Consider the following 18,661-nt stretch of genomic DNA (forward strand, 5'->3'; position numbering starts at 1 on the left):
TTTTTGAGACGGAGTCTCACTCTGTCGCCCAGGCTGGAGTGCAGTGGTGCAATCTCGGCTCACTGCAAGCTCCTCCTCCCAGGTTCACGCCATTCTCCTGCCTCAGCCTCCCAAGTAGCTGGGACTACAGGTGCCCGCCACCACACCTGGCTAATTTTTTGTATTTTTAGTAGAGGCGGGGTTTCACCATGTTAGCCAGGATGGTCTCCATCTCATGACCTCATGATCCACCCGCCTCAGCCTCCCAAAGTGCTGGGATTGCCACCACACCCGGCCTTTATTTTTTTTTATTTGTATTTTCTAAATTTCCACAATACATTTTTATTACACCCAAAGTCGAAAATCAAAATGGCAAAGTATGTCAGAAAGACTGAAGATGAAGAAAACTGGAAAAAGGCTAGCCTATTTTTAGAAGAAATCTAATGGTTGCCTCTGTATAAGTAATTTCAGTAGAAGGACAGTCTTTAGAAACCAAGATAATGATTGAGAAGCAAAAAGAAATTTAATCAGGAAGGAATTATGGAAAAATGCACATGGTAACAGGGCAGATCACCTGAGGTCAGGAGATCGAGACCATCCTGGCCAACATGGTGAAACCCCGTCTCTATGAAAATACAAAACTTAGCTGGGCGTGGTGGTGCGTGCCCGTAGTCCCAGCTACTGGGGAGGCTGAGGTGGGAGAATCACTGGAACCTGGGAGGCAGAGGCTGCAGTGAGCTGGGATTGTGCCATTGCACTCCAGACTGGGCAACAAGAGCGAAACTCGGTCTCAAAAAAAAAAAAAGGGTACTGGATAATTATTTATCTTTTTGTTTTTTTTTGAAATGGAATTTCACTCTTGTTGCCCAGGCAGGAGTGCAATGGTTTGATGTTGGCTCACCGCAACATCCGCCTCCTGGGTTCAAGCGATTCTCCTGCCTCAGCCTCCCAAGTAGCTGGGTTTACAGGCATGCGCAACCACGCACAGCTAATTTTGTATTTTTAGTAGAGACGGGGTTTCTCTATGTTGGTCAGGCTGGTCTTGAACTCCCAACCTCAGGCGATCCCCCTGCCTCAACCTCCCAAAGTGCTGGGATTACAGGCATGAGACACTGTGCCCAGCAATTATTTATCTTTAAAAAATTTTATTAGTGAAATGTTTCTTAATTTTGAAAAGCCCACTGATGTAATAAAATCACCTTGTTAATCAATACATAATTTTTTTTTTTTTGAGACACGGTCTCACTCTGTCACTCCGGCTGGAGTGCAGTGGCACACTCACAGCTCACTGCAGCATTGACCTCCCAGGCTCAAGTGATCCTCCCACCTCAGCCTCCCAAGTAGCTGGGACTACAGTTGCATATCACCATGCCCAGCTAACTTTTGTATTTTTTGTAGAGACAGGGTTTCGCCATACTGCCCAAGCTGGTCTTGAACTTCTGGGCTCAAGCAATCCACTTGCCTCAGCCTCCCCAAAGCACTGGGATTACATGCATGAGCCCACAAGCCTGCCCAATAAATTTTTTTAAATGTCATTTAAAAGTGTTTTTCTGCCTCTCTACTCTGCCAACCAGGATCACCATTATCCTGAGGTTTTTGGTTTTTTGTTTGTCCCATAGTTGTTGGATAGTTGCTAGTACCAACCAAATTACCTATTTCCTTGTTCACCTCTGGTGGGAGGCTGAATTCTCACAGTTCTCACCTAGATGTGGGAACGAATATTTCTAGAAGTCTCTAGAAAACCTCTCTTCATGCTCTTTGTCCACACATGGATTGCATAACCGTATGTAGTTATGAACCACATCATTGAATCCATTACTGGCAAAGGTGATGAAATTTCAGTCTAACCTTGGGGCTTCACCTGAGGCTTTTACCTGTGTGGGAGAGGACAAGAATGGGGATGTAACAAAGTCAGAATTCTACTAAAGAAGAAATACTGGATGGATGCTAACCATATCATCTACTACGCATACTGTTTTGCGTTTCTTGCTATCTCATTTCATTCTTACGAAAGCAAAATTTTATTATTGATTTATGGATTAAAGCAATAAATTGATGAATTTTATAAAAAGTGATTATGTTGTATTTCCAAGTTCATTCAGCTCAGTATGTATTTTATTTCTCTTGAAACTTCCTCTTTGACAATTTACAAGTTTTGGGAGATTTTTCTGTTATGTTATTGATTTCTAGTTTGATTCATTTATGGCCACAGAGCGTATCTTACGTGGTTTCACTTATTTTAAATATATCAGTGTTTTGGTCAGGCATGACAGCTCACACCTATAATCCCAGCACTTTGGGAGGCCGAGGCAGGTGGATTGCCTGAGGTCAGGTGAGACCAGCTTAGCCAACATAGTAAAACCCTGTCTCTACGAACCACACAAAAATTAGCTGGGCATGGTGTGGGTGCCTGTAATCCCAGCTACTTGGGAGGCTGAGGCACGAGAATCGCTTGATCCCGGAAGGCGGAGGTTGCAGTGAGCTGAGATCGCACCATTGCACTCCAGCCTGGGCAAGAGTGAGACTTAGTCTCAAAAAAAAAAAAAAAAAAAAAAAAAAAAGAAAAAAAATATATGTATATATGTTAGAGTTTCATAACCCAAGATATGGTCTATTTTGGTGAATGTCCCATAAATACTCAAAAAAAAAGTGTATTCTGTATTGGCTGATGGTACTCTTCAGTTCTTCTGGAGCCCCTCATACTTGCTTTTTGTCTAGCGGGTTTATCCATTACTGAACAAGGGGTGTTGAAGTCCCCAACTATAACTGTGAATTTGTCTATTTTTTCCTTTTAGTTCTATCAGTTCTCAGATCATATACTTTGCAGTTGTGTTATTTGGTGTATGCACATATGTTGTCTTTTTGTGATCTGACCCCTTCATTGTTATGTAATGTACCTCTTTGTCTCTGGCAATTTTCTTTTGTCCTGAAGTTTACCTTGTCTGATAATAATTCGTCCAATCCAGCTTTCTTTGGATTAGTATTTGCAAGACGTATCTTCCCCAATCCTTTTACTCTTAGTTTCCTGATAATTGATATTTACTGATACAAATTAAATTACTGTTAATTTACTGATACTAATATTTTAAGTGAGTTTCTTGTAGATAGCATTCATTTGGTTGGGTCATGTTTTTAAATTCACTCTTGCAATCTTTTAGTTGGTGTGTTTAGACCATTTACATGCAATGTAGTTACTGATATGTGAGATTATAAGTCAGTCATTTCATTGTCTTGATTTTTCATTTCCCCTTACCTGTCTTCAGTTGGGTTATTTGGACATTCTTTAGTAGTGTATTTATCTAGATTTTTGAGTGTCTCTTCATACCGTTGTTCAGTGGTTACTCTAAAACCTGCAATACACACATGGAGTTTCTCACAGTCTACCAGTATCAACATCTACCACTTGAGGTGGAATGTGGATATTTAACCACTATTTAAGTCCCTTTTACTGCCCCAACCTTGTGATATAGGTATCTTAAATACTTCCTCTACATACACTGAGAAACACATCAATGTTGTAATTTATACTTTAAAATGACAAGTATAATTGGATATTATACTTGTCTTCCGTAATAACAGGCTCAGTGTCTACATACCTCCTCATTTACTCAACATCCATTCATCCATGAATTTAAGGTAGCCACTTTCCCATCCACTATGCGTTCAATGCACCATCTGTGATCCTTTAAATTCACCTGAAACTTGTTTCTAATGTATTTGAGTCTGACCAAAAATCTCGTATGCCTGTAGACTCATCCTCTGAGATCTATGCTCTTTTTCCTTTCCTTCTGAGTACTCTACTCAATGTCACAGGAATTACAAGGAAATTCCTATGACTGGCAGGAAGAAATGGTCCCCATCTCTGTGTGTGAATTATTCCCTCTAACCCTTTCACGGAGTTCTATTTCCAAGCTAAGGTAGCTTCCTAACATGCATGCACCACTTGATGCTCAGATGAAGACATGAAAGATTCTGTGGATCTTTGGAGTATACTCTGTGCAACTCCAGCACCATGGCCTCCTCAGACTTCCAACTCCTATCCCCTCAACTCAGGGAGACCACTAAGCTCCACATGGATTCCTCCTTCCTGCACTGCAGTCCGAAGTCTCTCCAGCCAGTAAACTGGGCAACTGCAGGGCTCACCTTGTTTGTTTAGCCTCTGTCAGGGATCAATTCCTGTGCTGCCTGATGTCCAGTGCCAGAAATCCATTATTTCATGTATTTTGTCTTGGTTGCTTGTTTCAGGCAGGAGGAGAAATTGGTCTCTTCTACACCATCTTGACTGGAATCAGAATTCTAAATTGGCAGGTTTTTTCTGTCAGCACCTAAAAAAAGTCATTACATGTCATTGTATAATTTGTCTTTTTTTCTTTCTTTTTTTAAGGTTTTCTCTTCATCTTTGGTTTTCAGCTTGACTATGGTGTGCTTAGGTGTGATTTTATTTCTATTTGCCCTACTTGGGGTTGCTGACTGAGTTTCTTCAATCTGTAGGTTGACAACTTACATCAGATTGGTAGGGTCCTTGTCAACTATTTTTTCAGAGATTGCTTCTGTTCTGTTTTCTCTCTCTTCCTTTTTCTGGGACTCCAACTATACTCTGCTAGAACTTTTGACAAAGTCCTACATCTGTCTTATGCTCTATTCTGTTTGCTTTTTCTTCATATTTTTTACCTCTTGATTTTGGAATTTGAGTTTCTAGAACTGTGAAAAGAATAATTCCTATTGTTTTAAGCCACTAAGTTTGTGAACATTTATTAGAGCAGCCCTAGAAGACTAACACAACCACCACATATCAAACTGAAATTGAACAACAAAGTAGATGGATGGCTGATGGTGGGAGCTAAGTTTCTCACTGTTGGAATGAGAAAATAAAGGCGAATGTGGTCTATGTGGTAATGGATTAGAGCTGGAGACATCAGGATGCACTTAGGAGTTTATGACATCTCATGAACCTTATAGCTATATATAAAAATATGTATAGATATGTGCATATACACATTATACACACACATATCTCCCTGCTTTGTTAGCTCAGTGGGCCAAGAACCAGTGACACCCCCAGTAGCCATAAGCACACCTAGAACCCAGATCTTGGTTTCTAACACCTTCTCCTATAGTAGAAACCAGCGCTCCTAGAAGAAATGGCTGATTCTATGGCTGGGACAAAGAATACAGAAGATGAATTGGAGCATCTTACAGTGCCAGAAAAAGAAGGAAGTGCTAAAAAAACAAAAACAAGACACAAAACCAAAAATGATGGGGGTATGTCAATGGGACACAAAACTCAACTGAAAGAGCTCCTAATGGCTGAAGCTGGACAATTTGAGGAACAAAAAAATAGTATTAGATTGTAATGCAAGTTATAAAATAAATGTCCACAAGTCCATTCTGATACAGTTCCCCTTTCCTTAGGTGCGGTCCTTGCATGATGACTTCCTTCCAAAGGAGTGTAGTATGGAGAAGGAGAAAAAAGGGCAACTTTACAGTGGAGAAGGCAGATGACACCTCCTCACCTAGGGGATCAAGGTTAATATCAACAGGAGGAAGTCACCTTGACAGTATGTATCCTTGATATGATGCGATGAGAATGGCACTTTACCTCTATGATCTTTCTCCCCAAAATCAATAATGTGAGTCTAATAAGAAGAAAAATATCACACAAATCTCAACTGAGGGACAGTTTATAAAATAACTGACCAGTAACCCTCAAAAGTGTCAAGGTCATCAGAAATAAGGAAAAGAGATCCTAGAAGAAGGTTAAAAAAAACCAGCAACAACAAAAAAGGAAAAACAGAAACAAAAACCAAGGAAAATCTGAGAACTGTTACGTGTCAGAGGAGCCTCAGGCGACGTGATGACTAAATGTGAAGTGAAATCCTAGATGGGATCCTGGAACAGGAAAAGAACAATGGGTAAAAGCTAAAGGAATCAGAATAAAGTATAGACTTCAGCTGATAACAATGAATCAATATTGCTTCATTAATTGTGATAAATGTATCAAACTATTATAAGGTGTTAATAATTTTCTAAAGAGTCTGAAGAGATTAACTGCCATTTATAATGAGTGGATCTTGTTTTTATCCTGATTAGAATAAATTAAGTAAAAAAGACATTTGTAAATCAATCTGGGAAATTTAATTTATGAGCTGTGTATAGATAGTGCCAAAAGATTTACCTTTAAATATGACTGAAATGCCAGAAAATAAAGATGATAATGTCATTGTGGTTACTTTTTTTATTTCTTAGAGACCCAAACTGGATAAGGGTAAAATGACATGTTAATTTAAAATAATTTAATAAAGAAAAAAAGAAAAAAGTGAAGCAAGTGTAGCAAGATCTTGAAAACTGCTGAACCTGGGAGACGGGAGTTTGGGAGTTTATGACATGATTTTGTTTTCTCCTTCTCACATGTTTGAACAGCTTCATGATATGATCATGACTTTTTCCATAGTGTCCTTTTGATAACTCCTATTCTGCATGTGATTGTAAATATTTTCAATTATGGAATATTCTATCCAAGTATAAATATCTATAATTTGAACACTGCAACCCAATTTTTTAGTATACTGCTTCTTCGATGTCCCTCAATCATGAGATACTTCAAGGCTGGGCACAGTGACTCATGCCCATAATCCCGGGACTTTAGGTGGGGCCGAGGCAGAAGGATTGCTTGAACCCTGGAGCTTCAGCCCAGCCTGGGCAACAGAGTGAGGCCACATCTCTACAATCAATCATCCAGGTGTGGTGGTACACATTTGTAGTCTTAGCTACTCGGGAGGCTGAGGTGGGAGGATTGCTTGAGCCCAGGAGGTTGAGGCTGCAGTGAGCTATGATCATGCCACTGCACTCCCACCTGGGTAAGAGTGAGACCCTGTCTCAAAAAATAATAAAAAATAAAAAATAAATACTTCTTAGTCAAGAAATACTTCTAAGATTTAATAAGTTAATTTCTGAAAAATGCCTAAGTGACATTGCACTGGCATCTATTTCTACTTCTGTTACTATTTCTATCACTAACTTTGATTTTAAAGATCTTTTACCATATTTATCCTTCTGTTAGTGTTGCTATAAAATTTACAACTCTTTTAAGAGTATTCCTCATGTTTTGTTTGGCAGTAATAAAAAGAATAAAATACAAATGTCTTAATTTTCTGAATTGAAAGTAGATACAATAGTTATATTTGATTTGGAAAATGAAATCTGTCCCTCTAAGTAACAAAAGTAACACAGTCAGTAATAGCCCATCTTAAAGAAAGGGAGTTTTATGGTTTTTAAAAATTGCTTTTATATTCCTTCAAACAATTACAGAGTGCACCATATGCCTCTGGAAGGCTTTGCATGTTATTAGTGAAAATCTGGGTGATTCACTTTTCACTTCAACTTCCTACCAGCCCACTTCAACTTCTTACCAGCTCTCCCTCCTGTTCTTCCTTCCTTCTGTCCATCCATCTGTCCTTCCTTCCTTCTGTCCATCCTTCCTCCCATCCATCCTTCCTTTCTCGCTCTTTTTCTTTCTCCTTCCTTCTTTCCTTCCTTCCTTCCTTCTTTGTTTCCTATGTATCTGTATCTAAGAGTTAATCTTGATTTTGCCCTGTCACCTGTATACTGAGTGACAATAATCTGAATAAAAAAATGTTTAGATTGTCACAATCAGAATTCAGAATCTTCAGGTACATCTCATAACCTTTTTGGTCCTCAGCTTCTCCACCTGAAAATGGCAATACAATCCTGTTTGTTTGAAGCCAAGGAATTGGGCTAAATAACTATAACCTTAAGTTATGTAATTCTCAATGACTAAATTTTATGAAAAATAATTTATTATTATTGCTTTTTATTAATTTTGTCCAAATGTCATGCACCTGGGATACTTTTAATAGTGCATGACATTTGGACAGAATTAACAAACATAGGCTTTTATTTTATATAAAATTGTAATGGTGCTGACATCAATAATGAATGACTTCAATCCTCAAATTGGTATAAATCCATGAAAGTTAAAAGTTAAAAATGTGGACTAAATGTTTGTTTTGACTGTCTGTCCTTAAAGCTAAAAGCTAAGTAAACTGTGCAAACCTAACACTCGTCTCACTTTGCATAGGGTTCAGAGGGTTCCTGTCTTCTTGGGAATTATTTCAAAAGGGCACATTACCTAAGCTTTCATATTTGCAATACAGTCTAGTGGGGGCTTTGTGGAGTATCCCTCAAATACTGGTCTCTGCTAAAATTTCCAATTGATAGTAAAATATTTTTAAAAATTCTCTAATTTATTGTGAAAAGCCAAAATGAGAACAGACTTTTTTAAAAAGGAGAATATTTTCCTTTCTTGATTAAAGAACAGACATTCCCCAGTACGCAGGAAATAAGTTCCCTCACTAGCCTGTTACTTTGAAGTTATATAATTTTTCTTTCCCGAGGAATAGATGCTCAGTGAAAAAAGATCTGCAAAACATACAAAAGCATAAACAAGAAAATAATTCATCTAGTGTCTGACCACTCAGAAAATAAAACTTAGAATTGCTACATTTCTCCACATATTTTCTGTCTTACTTTTTTTTTTTTTTTTAGACCGAGTCTGGCTCTGCCACCCAGGCTGGAGTGCAGTGGTGCGATCTCGGCTCACTGCAAGCTCCGCTTCCCGGGTTCAGGCCATTCTCCTGCCTCAGCCTCCTGAGTAGCTGGGGCTACAGACGCCCGCCACCATGTCCGGCTAATTTTTTGTGTTTTTAGTAAAGACAGGGTTTCACCGTGTTAGCCAGGATGGTCTCAATCTTCTGACCTCATGATCCGCCCGCCTCGGCCTCCCAAAGTGCTGGGATTACAGGTGTGAGCCACTGCGCCCGGCCTTTTCTGTCTTACTTTTAAAACAGTATTTTTCTCATGTGCTTTTCCCCATCAGCCTGCAACAGTAAGGATTGTCTCGAAATCAAATCCAGCATCCCTGTCTGCCACTGGGAAGTCCGGGATCCTTACTACCTACTCATCTGACCAGCCCCATCTCTGTCACTAGTCCCTACGGCTCTGCAGCTCCTCCCTCGGCCTCAGCAGGGCACTCCTCACCCTCTGTGTGCTGCAGTGTGGGGCTGCCCTCCTCCCCAACTGGGCTCCCACTCTCTATGCCAGGTCACGCCACCCCTGCACGGAGGCCTCTCTACCCCATGTGAGTTGGGCCACTCCCTGTGCTGCCGTCCTCCTTGCCTTTTGTGGGTCTTGACATCCTGCACCGCAGTGTCCCAGTGGACACACAGCCTCCTCACCCTGTTCGGCCCCGATTCCCCATACCTGCCCCCTATCCCATGTGAGCATCTGCCTCACCCTGCCCAGGCCCTGCTCCGATACCAGGCCATTCCCTGTGAGGACGCCCAGCGTATCCCACCTGGGCATCAACTCCCCACATTAGTCACCATCTTACCCTGCAACGGTGCACTCCCCACAGGACCAGCCTGACCCTCATGCTGGGCGTCCCCGCCTCATGCTGTTGGTGCTCCTTCCCCCAGACAAGACCAGCCTGACCCTTATACTGGGCATCCCCTCCCCACGGTGTTGGTGCCTCTGCCCCCCACAGGACCAGCCTGACCCTCATGCTGTGTGTCCCCGCCCCGTGGTGTTGGTGCTCCTGCCCCCAACAGGAAAAGCCTGACCCTTATACTGGGCGTCCCCGCCCCATGGTGTTGGTGCTCCTGCCCCCAACAGGACCAGCCTGACCCTCATGCTGGGCGTCCTCTCCCCATGGTGTCAGTGCCCCTTCCCCTCTTGTGGACATCCTTTTCAACAGGCGTGGGCTCTGGCTCCCTGTGCTGAGCTGTGTCTCAGTCCTTTCAGCTGCTATAACAAAACACTTAAACTGGGTGGCTCAGAAATGGCAGAAATTTGCAACAGTTTGGGAGGCTGGGAAGTCCAAGATCAATTTGTTGGTGGACTTGGTGTCTGGTGGGGGCTCTGTGGTTCACTGACAGCACCTTCTCACTGCCCCACATGGTGGAAGGGGCAGGGATGTCCCTGGGGCCTCTTTTATAAGGGCACTGATCCCATTCATGAGAGACAGGCCTATTGCTCATGAATGAGCCCCAGCAATCATCTCCTTCAGGCCCCACCTCCCAACACCATCACTTTGGGGGTTATGATTTCAACATATGAATTTTGAGGGGACATAAGCATTCAGTCCTGGGCTGGCCTCCCATGCTGATGCCCTCCTCTGAACCCCCAAGCCAGGCTGTCTCTCTGGACACCAACCCCCATCCCACCCTGCTGAGACTCAGACACTTTGGACGGCATACTCCCCACACACGGGCATTCGGTCTCTGGCTTCCCCATGGCAGGCAGCTGTCACTCACGGGTGCCCTCCCCACCCCGCTCTGGGCCCAACACCCTGCTTTGGGCTAGTCTGGTGCTCCCCACTAATGTGAGTGACTATTTTGCTCTGTCCTACCTAAAGTGAAGGGAAGGGAAAGAAGAGGGGAGGAGCCATAGGTACTCTTTCTTTTTTTTTTTTTTTTTGAGACGGAGTCTCTCTCTGTCCCCCAGGCTGCCCTGCAGTGGCGTGATCTCAGCTCACTACAAGCTCCACCTCCCGGGTTCGTGCCATTCTCCTGCCTCAGCCTCCCGAGTAGCTGGGACTACAGGCGCCCGCCACCACCCCCGGCTAATTTTTTTTTTGTATTTTTAGTACAGACAGGGTTTCACCATGTTAGCCAGGATGGTTGTGATCTCCTGACCTCGTGATCTGCCCGCTTAGGCCTCCCAAAGTGCTGGGATTACAGGCGTGAGCCACCACGCCCGGCCCACAGGTACTCTTAATACTGTTTATTTCCCTTTTTGTTTTGGTAAGTAGAAAGAAATACAGCCATGTGTCACTTGGTAGGTATAATTCCTGAGAAATGCATCACTGGGCAATTTCATTGTTGTGCGAACATCACCAAACCTAGAAGGCAGCACCTACTCCACACCTACGCTATAGGGTACAGCCTATTGCTCCTCGGATACAAATACGTACAGATGTTACTGAATATGACAGGCAAGTGTAACACAATAGTGTCTAAACAGCTTTCAACACAGAAAAGGTACAGTGAAAATACAGTGCTATAATCTTATGGGACTACATGGGGACTCATCATTGAGGGAAATATTGCACTCCAGCCTGGGCAACAAGAGTGAAACTTAGGGCAGGGCATGGTATCTCACTGGCTCACTCCTGTAATCTCAGCACTTTGGGAGGCTGAGGCGGGAGGATCACCTGAGGTCAAGAGTTCAAGACCAGCCTAGGCAACATGGTGAAACCCTGTCTCTACTAAAAGCACAAAAAATTAGCCAGGTGTGGTGGTGCGTGCCTGTAGTCCCAGCTACTCAGGAGGCTGAGGCAGGAGAATTGGTCATGGGGTAGAGGTTGCAGTGAGCTGAGATCATGCCGCTGCACTCCAGCCTTGGCGACACAGTGAGACTCCATGAAAAAAAAAAAAAAAGACTGCTTAGCACGGACATGGAAAGCTTCACTTTATAAAGTCTTTTCACATGTTTCTCCCAATTGCCTGTGATAGTGAAAACAGTTGTATTCCTATTACACAGGAGGTCACACATGATCAATCAGTTCTAGAGCAGACTCCGTGTTTTGACTAGCTGTGGTGGTGCTTATAGTGGCCACTGAATCCAGATGTCAAGAAAATACATTAATATTACTTTTTAGAGTTTTCTAAAGGGAAAAGAAAGGTATCTAAGGATCCATCTTTGAGGAGAATGAATATTATCATTCCCTTTAAAGAAGCTAACAAAAGTTTCTAATGATAGTGACCATAAGTAGTCTTAAAAAGTAAAAGACATTTGGCTGGGCACAGTGGCTCTGCCTGTAATCGCAGCACTTTGAGAGGCTGAGGCAGGTGGATCACGGGATCAGGAGATCAAGACCATCCTGGCTAACATGGGGAAACCCCATCTTTACTAAAAATACAAAAAATTAGCCAGGCGTGGTGGTGGATGCCTGTAGTGGCAGCTATTCGGGAGGCTGAGGCAGGAGAATGGCATGAATCCGGGAGGTGGAGATGCAGTGAGCCGAGATCATGCCACTGCACTCCAGCCTGGGCGACAGAGCAAGACTCTGTCTCAAAAAAAAAAAAAAAAAAAAAAAAGACATTTATAACAGACAGATTTAAAATACAAAGCATGAAAAGAATTAAAATACCTCAATGCAGACGTGATGCATTCCTCCAGCCTTGTTTTTCTGCAGAAAACCTGCAACTGGACACTCACTTCCCAACGGATGAAGCAGTTCCATCTTGGTATTTCCCAGGGTGACAAAAACAACAGATACTCCATGTTCAGGAAGAGGGACCACTTCACTTAACTGGGCTCCCAGAATATTCTTAGAAAATGCGGCGGCCTTTTCCAAATCTGGCACTGCTATGGCTACATGATTGAGTGGACCCAGGTTCCACACAGGACCTGCCACTTGATGCAAAGGCTGTGACACGGAAAAGGCTCTTAGTGTTGGACCCGGAGCTTGGAGTCTGGAAAAAAGCCCTGGAAAATTGAACAGCCATTGATATCTTTCTTTTGAGAATTAATGCACTTCTAAATAGACTTTTAAAAACTAAACAAATAATACAGCAAAAAATCATTATTTATATATCTGTCCTTTTTAATTATTAAAATGAAACCAGAGGAGATAAATGGGAAAACTGACATCACAATTACTCAATCTGCTCTGCCCATTCAAATAACTGACTGGAATCAAAAAGTTAATTCTGAGCTTCAGTTAGATTTAGAACACACAATAACATTTTTTCATAATGATTCATATTTACTGGTAACAGTTAAAGGAAGCGGCATATTCAGAATCACTTGCTATTCTCTGCATTTCACAGGGGGTCAGTTTGAATGTGACAATGAAACAACACATACTTCTTAAGAGCAGGCAATTTTCTCTACCTGTACCCAATTTTTTGTCTTATATTTTGTAATAAGTTCATTAAAGGTATAACTATACAGTACTCTTTTAATGTGTATTTTACTTAAATGATTATCACCTAAGGAAAATATCTACTCATTGGGGAAAAACAAGCAAAGATCAAGAGGGTATTTAAATTATGAGGATTCCCTCTGAGACCAGATCTTCAAGACTGTTGTATAATTTTGAAGGATTAGAGGCAGAACTGCCTCTAAACATGAAGAAACCTCCTTTCACTCAGTAACTGAAGAAGGCTGCAAGGCCTTTTTCTCATGTGTAACACTGCTTTTTGATTTCCCAAAATGCAGGAATTGAAGAGCCAGATTCCTCTCGGAAGGAAAATTATATACATGTATGAGGTTTAAACATAATCCTGTAAAAATATATCATTTAATAAAAGATATGAAATAGCAAAATGAATACAGACTTTAAACAACAAGTGTTAGGTCTTAATGAAAAACACTTTAAACAGTATCTAGTATCACAGAGCATCAGCTAACAAAAATATTCTTATCTGAAATTTTTGGTAACAAGAAAATTAAGGTGACACTATTTCATCTTATTTAAGATCATCAACTTGATGCATCGTAAGTCAGTAGAGGGCAAAATTCAGTGGAAGATGGTCTTCTGCTACACCGCAGTCTATATTACTGAAGTATCCAAAGATTCTCATTCCCAATAGGTTAATATATACACCCCAGTTCTGTGGACTCATTGTTACCATGTAATCCAAGTGGATTACAACCCAGTGCACAAATACATAAATGTACAATTGAAACTAAATTGTAAAAATGAATACCTAATCCTTTCTAGATGTAATATGCTCTGATATTTTCTATTTTATTTTAGTTTTTAAAAAACACTGGCACTACTCACTAAGTACTTAACTCGTAGATTTGTTGTGAAGATTAGACAGTTGGTGTAAAAAAATAAATATAGTGCCAGACAGTAGATGCACAATAAATTCAGGCCTTTCTTTGTGTTAATGACATACAGAATGCTAACAACCAGCTGAGTATTGTGGCTCACGCTTGTAACCCAACACTCTGGGAGGCTGAGGTGGGCAGATCACTTGAGGTCAGGAATTCGAGAACAGCCTGGTCAATATGGTGAAACCCCATCTCAACTAAAAATACAAAAATTAGCTGGGCGTGGTCACACATGCCTGTAGTCCCAACTACTCAGGAGGTTGAGGCACCAGAATCATTTGAACCCAGAAGGCAGGTTGCAGTGAGCCGAGATCGCACCACTGCACGCCAGCCTGAGTGACAAAGCGAGACTCTGTCTCAAAAAACCAAACCAAAACAAAACAAAAGCCGCTAACAATCAGCAAAATCATTGGTCAAGCTACTCTTCCCTTCTTCATATTTCTACTGTGTGCGCAATTTGCAATGAAAGTTCAATGTAGAATCTATTTGTATTTTTAAAAATTGTATTTCTTGCAATCTAATAAATGAAAAAAAGAAAAGAACTGTAGATAGGGTCAGTGAACTTCAGTGTAATATGCACACTAAGTAGTTTTGGTAGCTGGGTACAGTGGCTCACACCTTTAATCCTAGCACTTTGGAAGGCTGAGGTTGGAGGACCCCTTGAGACCAGGAGTTCAAGATCAGCCTGGGCAACAAAACGACACTGTGTCTCTACAAAAAATTAAATAAAAAAAAATTAGCCAGGCATGGTGGCACACACCTGTGGTCCCAGCTACTTGGGAGGCTGAGGTGAGATCAGTTGAGCCCAGGAGGTAGAGGTTTTACTGGGCTGTGATCATGGCACTGCACTCTAGTCTGGGTGACAGTGAGACCTTGTTTCAAAACAAACAAACGAAGCAGTTTCACCTATGAAACTTAAAAATATGCAAATATTGAGTTCAGATGTTTCTGAATTCTTCTTGACACTGTCATTTTTATAAAAGATAGGTCGGCTGGAGGCTCCTTGACAGGCATCCTAGTATCAAATATGGAACATATAGAAATGTCAGAGGAACAAATTACAAGACGTCCAAGTGAACATGAACTTGTCTATCCCATGCTTTAGTGATATTCATAACCTCTGGCCCTGAAACAAAAGTTCAGGCAATTCACGTTATAGGAAGCCTCATTGTAGTCGATTTTTCTCCATAACTTCCTTATCATTTGGTTCTAAGTGTGAGGAGAAAACAGTTTACTAGAATGACTGCTTCTTTTTCCTTTTAAGAGAAAACAAAATCTCTGTCATATGTTAGAAAGATAATGGTGTCTTCACATATTGTAAAAATTTAGGACTTTGAGGCTATATAGGTTTATCTTATCTCAAGAGATGTGAACTGATTTGAGAAGGAAAATATCAGTTTTTATTGGTTTTAGTTGGTTCCTAAAGCATAATTCTAAGAACAGGACAGAAAACAATACAGTTATATCAGTGAGAATTCAATAATTCTGCTTCTTTAAAATGAAGGGTTGGGTGTGGTGGCTCATGTCTATAATCTCAACACTTTGGGAGGTCAAGGCAGGAGGACTGCTTGAGCCCAAGGGTTCAAGACCAGCCTGGGAACATAGTGAGATCCCATCTCTACAAAAAATAAACAAAATTATCCAGGCATGGTGGCACGTGCCTGTAGTCCCAGCTACTCAGAAGGCTGAGGTGGCAGGATCGCTTGAGCCTGGGAAGTCCAGGTGCAGTGAGTCATGATTGCACCACTGCCTGGACAACAGAGTGAGGCCTGTCTCAAAAATACAAAAACAGCTAGGCACGGTGGCTGACACCTGTAATCCCAGCAATTTTGGAGGCCAAGGCAGGAGGATTGCTTGAGCCCAGGAGTTTGAGGCCAGCCTGGGCAACACAGTAAAAGCCCACAGAAAATTAAAAAGTAGCTAAGTGTGGTGGCTTGTGCCAGTGGTCCCAGCTACTCAGGAGGCTGAGGTGGGAGGATTGCTTGAGCCCGGGAGGTCGAGCTGTGATCACACCACTGCACTCCAGCCTGTGTGACAGTGAGACACTATCTCAAAAAAAAAAAAAAAAAAAAACACTAAAATTAAAAAATTAAAAATATAAAAAAGAGATAAGGGTATAAAAATGGCCAACAAGCATCCAAGATACTCAAAAACATTAGTCATTAGGTATATTAGTCTGTTCTCTCATTGCTATAAAGAATTACCTGAGACAGGGTAACTTATAGAGAAAAGAGGTTTAATTGGCTGATGGTTTCTCAGGCTGTACAGGAAACACGGCTGGGGAGGCCTCAGGAAACTCACAATCATGGTGGAAGGCGAAGAGGAAGGAGTCAATGCCTTACATGGCTGGAGTAATAGGAAGAGAGTGAAGTGAGAGGGACCACACAATTTTAAACAAGCAGACCTTGTGAGAACTCACTACTAGGAGAATAGCAAGAGGGAAATCGCCCCCATGATCCAATCACCTCCTACCAGGTGCCTCCTCCAATACTGGAAATTACAATTCCACATGAGATTTGGGCAGGAACACAAATCCAAAGCATATCATTAGGGAAAAGCAAATCAAAACTACAGTGAGATACTAATTCACATACAGCAAGATGGCTATAATCAAGAAGACAAAAAATAGCAAGTGTTGATGAAAATATGGAGACACTGGAACCCTTGTGCATTGCTGGTGAGGATGTAAAATGACACAACAGCCACAGAGCAGTTCAGCAGTTCCTCACAAAGTTAAACAGTTATCCTAAGACCAGCAATTCCATTCCTACATACCCCTGAATAATTAAAAACAAGAACTCAAACAAGAACTTGTACAGTAATGTTCATAACAGTAGGATTTCTGATAGCCAAACAATGCAATACCATTCACTTCTATACAATGGAATGTTATCTGGATATGAAGTACTATCACATGCTACAACATGAACATCAAAAATATTACGTTAAATGATAGAACCACACATAAAAGGTCATATATTGTATGATTCCATTTATACAAAATATCTAGAATAGGTAAGTCTATAGAGACAGAAAGCAGAACAGTGGTTGCCAAGGGCTAGAGGGAGGAGGGAACAGAGAGTAATCGCTTAATAGGTATGGGGTTTCCTTTTGGTATGATGAAAATGTTTTTTTCTTTTTGAGACAAGGTCTCACTCTGTGGCCCAGGCTGGAGTGCAGTGGCATGATCATGGCTCACTGCAAACTTCATCTCCCAGGTTTAGGTGATCCTCTCACCTCAGCCTCCTGAGTAGCTGGAACTACTACTCAGTCTATCCCATGCTTTAGTGATATTCATAACCTCTGGCCCTGAAACTTTCGGCGGGGAGATCCCAAGTTGCCCTAGGCGCATCCTTGTGGTGCGGTTTCCTGGGGCTCTCTTGCCTTGCTTGCAGCCGTTGTGTAGGGAGTTGCAGACAGCCATGGCCCCGCCAGCCTGGCACTGACAGACCCTGGAACAGCATCTGATCGAGGTCAGCAAAGCCACCGGCTGGCCCTAGTGCATCCTCACATAAGTGCGTGGATCCCAGGCTCGGGGTGCGACCGCGGTCTCAAGTGGATGCGGGTTATCGACCCCTGTCAAATTGTGTAGCTAGGGGAGGGTAAGGGGAAATGTAAATCACTTTTCCCCACATTTCAGAGTTTATACTTTCCTAGGCTATCAAAATTTTAAAAATTGTTAAAATTTTTACAGTATGGCTCGTTCAGTTGAATGTTATTGAAATCAACCTAACCTCAGTTATTAACACATAGAAGCTCCCCGTGAGGCTTATTATGGCCCCGATCCACCTACACATAAGCTGTGTTGGTTTCTCCTTCTGCCTGTGCTCCTAAAGCACTCAGTGTTTACCTGTCATCATACTTTATTGGAAGTACAAACTTGTCACTTGTCTGTCCACGCCAACTAAGCTTCTTGAGAATTAAAACTTTATGTCTCTTCCCAGCACAAGCATTTTATGCGTATTTTGTTGAAGAACTTCAAATATGATCTAAAAATTTATGACTCATTTATATTTCAAACCCCAACCTCTCCCTTGAGTTCCCAGCTCACAGCAGCTACAGACTGAGCTTAGGTGGAATTCAGTAGCACACATGGCTTTTAACGATTTTTAAAATTTTGGTACTCTCAGCATCGCAAATTCACTGTGTCCAAAATAGAGTAGAATGTTGTTTCTACCCACCTACACTCTGCCATCCCCTGAAGCCCTTTCCCCATGCTTCACCACTCAAACCTTGCCCATCGCAGTAAATGGCAGTTCTGTCTTTCCAGTTGCTCACACATAAAACTAGGCTGCTATTTTGATGTCTTCATTTTTCTCTATTTTGTATCTAATTCCTTAGCAATGCTGTCAGTTATACCTCCAAAGTGTACTCAGCATATTCACTGCTCTAACTCCAGCTTAAATCACCATCATCCTTTGCCTGGAATGCTGCATCAACCTTCTAATCACTCTACTTTCCTCCTCTTCCTTCCTCCCTTTCTTTTTCCTTCGTGTAAATCATCATTTCATCCTTCTGCTTAAAATCTTCTCATGTTTTCTTATTACACTTAAAATAGCAAACTCTTGCCCTTGATCCCTGCAGAATTTGGCTCCCGTCACTCTCTCCAACTTCACCTTCTGCCTCCTTCACACTCTAGCCATGCTCACTTTTTTATTCCTCAGGCTTACCAAGCTCAATTGAATCTTAGAGAATTTGTTCTTGCCATTTCTTCTGCCTGGAATACATGTTTCCTAATCTTTATAAGACTATCCTTATCTGTAAGTTCATCTCAGATGTCACATCTAAGAGAGGTTTTCGTTGACCACTGTAGCCAAAG

The 18,661-nt window shown here is 41.7% G+C and overlaps 1 protein-coding gene and 1 pseudogene across 1 annotated transcript; one reads left to right on the forward strand and one right to left on the reverse strand.

Annotated features, from left to right (window-relative positions):
- Positions 1–8,356: 8,356 nt before the first annotated feature.
- Positions 8,357–17,266, reverse strand: LOC129014590 (methylmalonyl-CoA epimerase, mitochondrial-like). Its single transcript, XM_054452062.2, has 4 exons — positions 17,144–17,266; positions 16,660–16,759; positions 12,149–12,486; positions 8,357–8,418 (listed from the first exon to the last, which is right to left on the reverse strand). The coding sequence occupies exons 1-4, from the start codon at positions 17,264–17,266 to the stop codon at positions 8,404–8,406; spliced, it is 576 nt and encodes a 191-aa protein (XP_054308037.2). The 3' UTR covers positions 8,357–8,403.
- The window catches only part of LOC129014591 (U3 small nucleolar ribonucleoprotein protein MPP10-like), a 138,614-nt pseudogene continuing 137,217 nt past the window's right edge, over positions 17,265–18,661 (forward strand).

This window comes from Pongo pygmaeus, chromosome 16, assembly GCF_028885625.2.
Source record: "Pongo pygmaeus isolate AG05252 chromosome 16, NHGRI_mPonPyg2-v2.0_pri, whole genome shotgun sequence".
Taxonomy (NCBI): domain Eukaryota; kingdom Metazoa; phylum Chordata; class Mammalia; order Primates; family Hominidae; genus Pongo; species Pongo pygmaeus.

Bases quoted from the DNA above. Each gene is read 5' to 3' on its own strand.
- LOC129014590 (XM_054452062.2), bottom strand. From the start codon at position 17,266: ATGGCTGTCTGCAACTCCCTACACAACGGCTGCAAGCAAGGCAAGAGA. The intron at 16,760-17,143 runs GTTATGAATATC...TTCATGTTGTAG, and splicing joins CGAAAGTTTCAGGGCCAGAG to CATGTGATAGTACTTCATAT. The intron at 12,487-16,659 runs GTACAAGTTCTT...TCAATTTTCCAG, and splicing joins CTACTGTTATGAACATTACT to GGCTTTTTTCCAGACTCCAA.